General features: G+C 39.1%; 1 protein-coding gene across 1 annotated transcript in view; it reads left to right on the top strand.

The window, feature by feature from the left end:
• The window catches only part of IKZF2 (IKAROS family zinc finger 2), an 82,787-nt gene extending 73,708 nt beyond the window's left edge, over positions 1-9,079 (top strand). Inside the window, exons 6-8 of the mRNA XM_018553603.1 lie at positions 2,267-2,404; positions 4,912-5,055; positions 8,355-9,079. Of these exons, the coding sequence (XP_018409105.1) occupies positions 2,267-2,404; positions 4,912-5,055; positions 8,355-9,079 (1,007 nt within the window). The remainder of the gene's footprint in view (positions 1-2,266; positions 2,405-4,911; positions 5,056-8,354) is intronic.
• The last annotated feature ends 254 nt before the right edge of the window (positions 9,080-9,333 follow it).

Raw genomic sequence — 9,333 nt, 5'->3', positions numbered from 1 at the left:
CTCTGCAGAGCCAGCTGTCAATCAGGCAGCGGAGTGGATCCCGAAACTGTTGGGATCTTTCCTGGCTGCAGCATGGCTCTGTACTGTCAGCAAATAGCGGGCTAGATGCTGACTTTGGATCACAGGAGTACATTAGTAAATGTAATACTTTGACCCAGAAGAGGACTTAAGCCAAAAAAACTGGCTTCAGTTCTCGTTAAACCTGATGTGCCTCTTTAAAAAAAAAAAAAAAATGTAAAAAAGTTCTCGCCAGAATTGGACCAGTGAGATTTTTTATTCCCCTAGAGAATAAAATATGAAATCTAGGTGATCTTTGGTAGAGAAGCTTCTTTTGTCCATGTAACCTACATGTTTTAACCTACAGGTGTGAGAAGTTCATAGCAACGTTTGACTGGCAGATGATTATGAATCTGGAAAGATTTTGCGTAAAGTTTTATTTTTATTGGAAATCATTCACTTTTGAAGAGTTTTTTGGGGGGGTTTTCTTTGCATCATTGAAACCTTGTTACTTTTATGATTGTCTAGTCCAATCTTTGTTGAGTTAGTCAAAAAAGGTGAGCCATAACTGCTCATAGAGAATTACACATAGTGAGACTTCTGCCGGTCCTTGAACTTACAGGGATCTGCTACTCTAACTTTTACCTCATCTATGGAAGGTGCAAGGCAGTTAAAAATGCAAAGTGGTAACAAACCCAACATGGGTTAAATTAATGTACACAGTATGGCCATCCTTAGTATAAAGTATGATTGTGAATGTTCCTTAAGGAGAAAGCATTGGTTTGTATCTATTAGTAAATACAACAGAAATTACGTGAACCTTTTGAAGGTCATATTTTCTAGCTTGGTAACTTTCAGTTCTTTCACCTAGTAAACATAAGAAACACAAATATTTGAGCAATATCCCTGAGGGATTTAAACCCAACGGAGAGGAAAAAAAATCCCGCCCGAGAGGGAGTGTTTGTCCAGCAGCATTCCTGGAGTGAGCTGGGGATTCCACACCCTCAATCAGACTGCTGATTACACCAATTGTTCCTGTAACCTGGCCTGTGACTGAGACTTGTGAGAACACAAAACCACTGCAGAACCTAACAACTCAGAGTAATCACCGCACTAACCTGACAATGTAACCGTAATCTGCCCACCATTACGCATTAGCGGAGAAACCGCACAAAGTTTCTTTTTTCAGGTTACATTGCTTTGACCGGTTAACACAAAGGAGAAACTATCAGACCTTTGGATGACGTGCCTTTCACCTGACGTGCATTCATTGTATTTTAAGCATCCAACAATCTGAATAGAGCAGTAGGTTAGAACCCAACTCCAGACATTTTTTTCTGGCAAGGTAGATCAGAGAAGGATTAGAACCTGTATGGGTGCTACACAAAACAGAAAATGAGGGCAAAATCTCCTCTGCAGGAACACAGACAGCATTTAAAACTCTGTGTTTAGGTTTTGAAATAAGTTTTCCCATTTTATTTTCCCCACTAGGTTGCGCAGCTTATCAAAGTTGGCCCTTCTGAAGTTTAGGGTTCTAGTCCTTCCAGTACACTTCCCTTTTCTGTGTTCAATATTAAAAGTAATCACATTGTGATCACTATTACCCAATGACTCCCCAATTACAATATCCTCGATTAACTCTGCATTACTCAGTATTAGAACTTCACAGTTCTAATACTTCTCTGTTTTATTCAACACTAGAAATAAATTTGGGCCTAAGGGATTTTGTCTATGTATTTCCATATTATTAGCTGAATGATCAGAGCGTCAAACAGAAAAAGCCCCTCTGTGTAATAAAGTGCATTTGTGCCCACTTAAACCATGTTCTAGCTTTCAGTTGAAGTCATATTCTCTCTCCAACAGAGAACTGGAATGCTAGACAGGTACTTCACAAATTTTTCAAGGGAACCTAAGACCAGTTTATGGGAATTCAAATATTTACACATCTAACAAACCATAAATGAGCATTAAAGCAACCCCTTACTAATCTCTGTAGCTGCATGTACTCTGAAGCAATCAATCCTCAAACTTCACAGCAGATGCTGAGAAGTAGTTCAGATTAATAGCAGAGGAATTGTGATTGGTTGGTGTGGGTTATTGAAGTTTCAGTGGTGCTTTATTAAATACACCTGGCTAGAAATGATATCAGCCAAACAACTAGTGCAACCATCTCACCTAATACTGTTATTTATACATTAAGAAAATTTAGCAAAATGGTAAGTTAGCACTGTAAGCAAAAATTTATTGACCTGACTTCTTGTCTTTGCAGTTGGTAAACCTCATAAGTGCAACTATTGTGGCCGGAGCTACAAGCAGCGAAGCTCCCTTGAAGAACATAAAGAGCGTTGTCACAACTATCTACAAAATGCAGGACTGGAGAGTGGCCATGGAACGGGGCCTCATAGTGGTAAGTACACCTCAGTGTTATCCCTTTTGACATCTGATACACAGTTGAAAAATGTAAGGCTTTTTTTCCCCTAGTGTAGGGGGTCTGAAGACTATTGGTTTGTTTTCATTGCAACATTTGAGTTCTTGTCTATACTTTTATGTATTTTTTATTGTTTGCTCTGCCATATTGTGACTAATTTTAATTGTCTCACGCTAACTGCAGTCATTTTCAAGAGTATATATGTGCCTGTGTTGCATTGTCTTCTGTTGTTGCTGCACTGCAGAAAGATAGTTCTGAATTGAATTGAAATGTACAGAGCATCCTTTTACACGGCTGTTCACCGCCCATACTGGACACTGACACTGACAGTACACTATCACTGAACAAGATACACAGCCACCAGAATGGGCATGAACCCACAACATACACAATCACAAGACTGGGCTCTGACCTACAACATACACTGTCACTAGTCTGGGCACTTACCCACAACATTCACCAACACAAGACTGGCAACTTAATCAACAGAAAGCTTCCCCAGCACACTGCTATGCTATGATATACCAGCTCTCCTCTGTTACAATCCTAACTCCCCATCGCACAGCAGAATGTTGGAGGCAGCTTACCCAGACCTTTGAGTGTGTAAGCAAAGCAAACCTGTTTCTGACAAGGTATTATGCAATAGAAAGAGGAAGATAGTGCAGATTTTTTATTAGGTTATTGACTGGTGCTCAGATAACACTGTACTGGTCCATTTTAGGAAGTCGGCAGAGCTTCACCTCATTCACTAAGCTAAGGGAAAATCCCCTTGCAAAATAAAAAGCCTATTTGCCTTTAGTAAATCAACCCCGTAGTCCCAAGTTGCTGTATACATCCAGTCAGTTAATTTAGCCTTGCGGATATTTTTTGGATTTGGAATTTTTTGGGATATTTTTGGAAATTATTTTTGACTGGGTAAATTTCAATCAAGAAATTCCCTCGGGGAAAAAAGAAGTATCAGCAGTGTTGGAATTACTATAAGCATCAGTAGCAAAAGTGTTTGAAAGAAGAAACGCTTTTATTGCCCATAGCAGTCAGTCAGACTCTCTCTTTCCTCCATTATACTGCCCTAAATGAGTTGCTAGAATTTGATTTGGCGTTTCCTTCTGCAACTTTTGTAATAGTGATAAGGTAAAATAGAGGAGCAGCATGTATACGTGACATAAAAGAACTTCTTATAACACATACATGCACTTACATTTAATGTACAGATGTGGACAGATTTGTTGGTACCCTTCCATTTCACTTTTCAGAAATCATTTGTTTCAATGAGCTGTAAGGGTGCCAGCAAATGTGTTAACTTACTATGTAATACTACACAAACCCACACGAAAAAAAAAGTTTTTATTTTTTATAAACTCTGGAGTTTATTGCTGTGTATTTTATGCCATGTTAGTTGGAGGCTCAAAGTACACCTGCGAGGGTGTAAATATGGAAGTTGCCATTGCTGACTTGTGTTAAAGTTGCAAGCTCCAGGTTTGCAATCCTGATCCTGATGTCAATGGCTGGTGAGTAACTGATCTAGAACAAGTCTTCAGGATGGAAGTTCAGGCTATTTAGACACCACTGTTTGTATGCTTGTTCTAAGTCAATTACTCGCCAGGATGACAGCCCTGGAGCCTAGAATTAAAGTATAGCTAAACCCAAAAACAAGGTGGCACCATTAGTTTCCTTTTTTTCAGACTCCTTTCCTTTATTTTTCACCTGGGGATCCTTTCAGTAACATACTCTGTCATAGGATGACAACTTACTCACTTGCCTGTTTGGAGGAGCAGCGTTGTCACCTTAGGACGACATAGGGGGAGATGTTCTGTAGTCTTCAGAGGTAACTGGGAACAATGTAACTGCTAAAATTGCAACACAGACAGAGAGCACAGGTAAGTGACTAGATTTCTGGCAGGATCAACATGTTTTTGATTTTTTTTTTTTTGCAGTTATCAATCGGGTATAACAAAACACTTTTAATTGTATATTTAACAGCCCAAAAGGGACCATATTAGAGAGGTTCATTGTGGTGTACATACTCTTGGGGGAAGAAAACAAGTTATCAATGGGAGCTTCATATCTATCCTCACAGGTCCACTTTAAAAGTCTGATGACTGACAGATAGGATTAATGGATAGGAAGTCAGCCTTGTACAACCTTCATTTTTAAATGTATTCAGTTCTGATAGATTTTGTAAAGTTTACCATATTTATGAATGATTTGTAGCAAAGACTGACTTTTAGTTTGTAATTAGCAGTTTTTGAAAGGCTCATGATAAGCTACAATGATGCATTAGGCTTTCAAACTAATATTCACTCCTGAATCTATGCAGAGTTCTAGTAGCTGGCAGGACCTGGAGACGTTATATAAGAATTGTTGATAGGCTTCCTCAAAGTTCTGAGGCTCATTGTTTAGTATAGCTTTAAATAAAATCAACTGTGTCTTGCTTGGTTTCCTCATGCCAGCAAGTGATTCTGATGTGGACTTTTGGTTCTGTATAGCATCTCCTATGGATGAGTGTAAGAATCCAGAGATCCTGATGGAGAACAACATGTCTTTGATATCCTTTGAAAGACCAGCTGTCATAGAGAGAATTGCCAGCAACATGGCGAAGCGTAAGAGCTCCACCCCACAGAAGTTTGTGGGTAAGCATCAACTTTCTTTTCCTTAGAACTCCATGCTTAAAGTAAAGTCTCATGACAAGTTGAACAATCGCTATTTATTTCAGCATTTTTAAGGAAACAAACATGCTTCCCAAAAAAACCTTTTGACAGGACAGACTCTGTCTTTGGTTTGGAAAAAATGGGTTGAGCTTAAAGAGGCTTGGTTTCTTAGATATGCTTGGAATGAGCTGGGATTTTGGTGTGTTTGGTGGGATGTGGCTTAACATGTCCTGGTTTTAGATTTCAAAAGATTTGGAGGTATGAAATTGTTAAAGCATGATCATCAAGATTATAGGGAATGTATTTGAAAGGTTTAGGTCTGGATGAGGGTATAGCTAGCCTCTTCTTGGCCCTGGTGCATTATGTGATCAATGTTCTTCCAGTATTTACATTACTAATATTTGACACACACACACACACACACACACACACACACACCTCATACACTACGGTAAGCTTATACATTTATCTGAAATTAAACAGTCATGTTGCTTTAATTGGTACAATGGGGAGGGGAAACATTTCAGAATCTGAGCTGAGTAAAGCCAACCCCCTCTGAGCCCTTGGCCCAATAGCAATTGTAAACCTATACAATAATAAAAAATAGAGACAAATAATATAGTGCAACTTTAGTTAAACAGAATACTATCCAGACTTGATATATAAAAAACTATACTTGCATACAGATACTTAAAGCCAACCTCCAGGAAAAGGGCTAAATACAGTTGAAATATGTATATGGAAACTGCCTAATATGCTAACATCTTTGTAGTTTGGTTCTGTCAAGTCATGAGATTTAGGACTGCCAGAGAGCACATCTTGGTTGGTGACCTAACTTTTCATTACTCGAGTTAAGCAATACAGCTTAGTCACTTCCATCCCTTAGGGTGTAAATAGACATGGGAAAAAAACCCAGTAGACTGATCACTCCTGTCAGCATGCTCATTTTCTCCACATGTAGTCACATAAGAGCCTAATTGGCTCCTAGTGGTTTTCCTCCTTCCGCAACTCTTCGTTGTACTGTGCAGTGGATTAAACGAGGCAAATATCTAGACATACATGGGCAACCTCAATAGTTGCAATTAAATACGTATACAGTATATTTTTTAATAACTATTAATCACTGCATTAATTGGGCTTTTCTTATCTGCCAGGGGTTTACCTTTAAAATAATTAATTAATTTCCTTCTAACCCTATTTAGGCTATTTATTAAATAGTTTTGTTTAGTGAAATGACTTGAAAATCTTTGTGTAACCGAAGTCAGTCCACTAAGGCAGTAGCATTACATTTCCCCCTAACAGTTATATAATATGAATATTCAGTGGAGGTAAACCACTATTTCCTATGAGAGGAAATAACATCCATCTGACACACGTTCCTAAATGTGAAAGAAGCAGACAGGTTTTCAGCAACATAGCACGGGAAAGTCCCTGTGTGCATACTGAAATGGTGTATCTGCTTGCATATTTTATACACATTTCACACACAATCAGTTTTGAAGTGTGTAACTCGCATCGGAAATGATCACTTACATATTTGTGATATTCTGGTAAATGTCTCAGTATAGGATCCAAAGTACATTCTACGTAAAGATGTCACAACTCTTACTTGGCTGAAAGGCAGCATATATACCTCCCAGCATTTTGAAATACCCGATCAGGACAAACCTCACCTTTATCAACCCTAAAACTTGCCTTAGGTATTAAAGGGTGGTGGTGCATGCATTTGACTACTCAGAGATGTATTTATTTTTTTAACAGATGGTCACATAAACGGGCACGCTGAGATCACCCAAGCGTGCTTGTTTATGTCTCTGGAAGAGAAGCATAGACAAAAACTTTTGGTGCAAGCAATCATAGTTGGCTGGGGCTATTAAGCAATTAAGCATTGCTGGTCACTCTTTTTTTTACCTGTGATCTGGGGCAGACTTGGTATGATCTTGTCGTCTGTAAATCAGAAGCAAATCTCCCATGATCCTCAGTAGACCGCCCATCCTTTATTTAGCACCTAACCTATAAATTATTAAACCGAATTCTCCAGATGGCTGCTAGGACTCTGCAAGTTGGAGTTTTCCTACTATGTTGTCAGGCAGTTCTTATTTCTAAATAAACAGTGTAGCGCACTGTCTGTCAACCCTACAATAATTCAAGGTTCAGTCCATCAATAAATGAAAAAAACAAATTACAGTAGAATCTTGCTAAACTCTAGATTCTTCTAGATATTCTGCATTGAGATAAGTAAATTGGAGTCCATAAGCCACTCCCACTATAGGCAGAATTATTACATTTAAGTAAAATCTGTCATATATCGGAATAGAAATGATGATGTAAAATGGACAAACAGAGTTTTTAGTGAGATCCACATGCAAAATGTTTTGTAAATCCAGAGATTTAGGCAGCTAAAATTATATGGAAATCTTGTTTTTCTGTAAGAGTTGAATCCACCCGCTCTTGCTTCCGGAGCTGCCCTATTGTACTATAACATTATGCTGCATCACTGACCTATAGTGAGACTCAAAAGACATACAGGGTTATTCACAAAAGGGTGAAGAGTTTGGAGACGGTAGGAGAAGTGAACAATCTAGGACAACATAGCTGAACTGGAAAGTGAGCTGAATTGGAGAATTTTTCAAATCGCCTTTTTTTGGCCTAGATTGTTCACTTCTCCTGCCTCATTCAAACTCTTCACCCTTTTGTGAATAACCCCCATTGTCTTGCTTCATTTTACACAGAAAGACAAGACTGGCAAATAATTTACACTGTTTTATTTCTCTATATGTATTGATCACCACATGGTTTTCATGAAAGGTAATCTCTGGTTATGCATTTTTCCATCATATGCACAGTTTGATTAGTCCAGGTTTATGACAGGTGTACTTTAGGGCACAGATGTGGTTGTGTCTGGTGCAGTTCAATAGGATAGTAAAGGTTTTCCAGCGAATCCCTACAGATAGACAAGCATCTGGTTTTTATGTTGCTTTCCATCTAACGTTAGGGTTTTTGGCATTTAATTAGACTTTAACATTTATATCATCATTTGGGTATACAGTGATGTTCTGTGGAACTGAAGGGTAATAGAGGATTTAGGAAGACCACATAATATCTTAAACAGGATGAAATGGGCAAGATGTATTAAAGAATAGAAACTATTTACAAGCATATTGGTGTATTCATAAAGGGGATGCTGATCTGAATCCTAATGTCTGTCTTCTTTATTGTATCTATGTTTTTACCTGTTTAGTTAGATAACATGTGCTTACCATCAGTGTTGTTGTCTGCAGGTGAGAAGCTTATGAAGTATGGTTATCCAGATTTGCACTATGATATGAATCTGGCTTATGAAAAGGAAGCAGAGTTAATGCAGTCTCAAATGATGGACCAGGCCATTAGCAACGCCATCACCTACTTGGGAGCAGATGCACTGAGACCGCTGATACACCATTCCACTGGCGCCATAGCCGAGGTCCCCCCTGTTATTGGTCCAGTTTACCCTCAGATGTACCATCCAGGCAGGATGGAGCGGCCAACCAGCAGGGAAACCTCAGACAGCAATGACAATAACATTGATGGCCCAATCTCCCTTATCAGACCAAAGAGTCACCTTCAGGAGAGAGAGGTATCGCCCAGCAACAGCTGTCTGGACACCACTGATTCGGAAAGCAGTCATGATGATCGACAGTTATACCAAGGGAACCATGCCTTAAACTCCAAGAGAAAACCGAGTCCAATGTATCCCAAGGAAGACGGTAAAGCTCTAGATGCCACAAAGGCTACTTTGAGCTCTTCCAAAGATGTCTATCGAGTCTTCAATGGTGAAGGAGATCAGGTCAAAGCCTTCAAATGTGACCACTGCCGTGTGCTTTTCCTTGATCATGTCATGTACACTATCCACATGGGCTGTCATGGATATCGGGACCCACTAGAATGTAATATTTGTGGTCACAGGAGTAAGGACCGCTATGAATTCTCTTCACACATTGTGCGGGGGGAGCACCCTTTCCAATAGTTTGTAGGTGGAGCAGTCCTGCTGTGAAGTGGACCTGCACATGAAGAATACTGCACTTACACATCAAATTTCCTTTTGACTTTAGTCTAACACCATAATGTTTGATGCATTTTTCAGTTTACAGGTACTGCATCATAAAATATTTGTATCCATTCTTTTTAGATATTATGAGGAGCAGGTACCACCATTGGTGGTATTGCCAGAGTTTGCTGCAAGTGGTCTTGAAAGTAGATATATGCTTTTGTATCCATCAA

Source organism: Nanorana parkeri, unplaced genomic scaffold (assembly GCF_000935625.1).
Source record: "Nanorana parkeri isolate BGI_ZX_2015 unplaced genomic scaffold, ASM93562v1 scaffold125, whole genome shotgun sequence".
NCBI classification, from domain to species: Eukaryota; Metazoa; Chordata; class Amphibia; order Anura; family Dicroglossidae; genus Nanorana; species Nanorana parkeri.
Note: the sequence above shows the minus strand (reverse complement) of the source record. Positions and strands in the feature narration are given on the sequence as shown.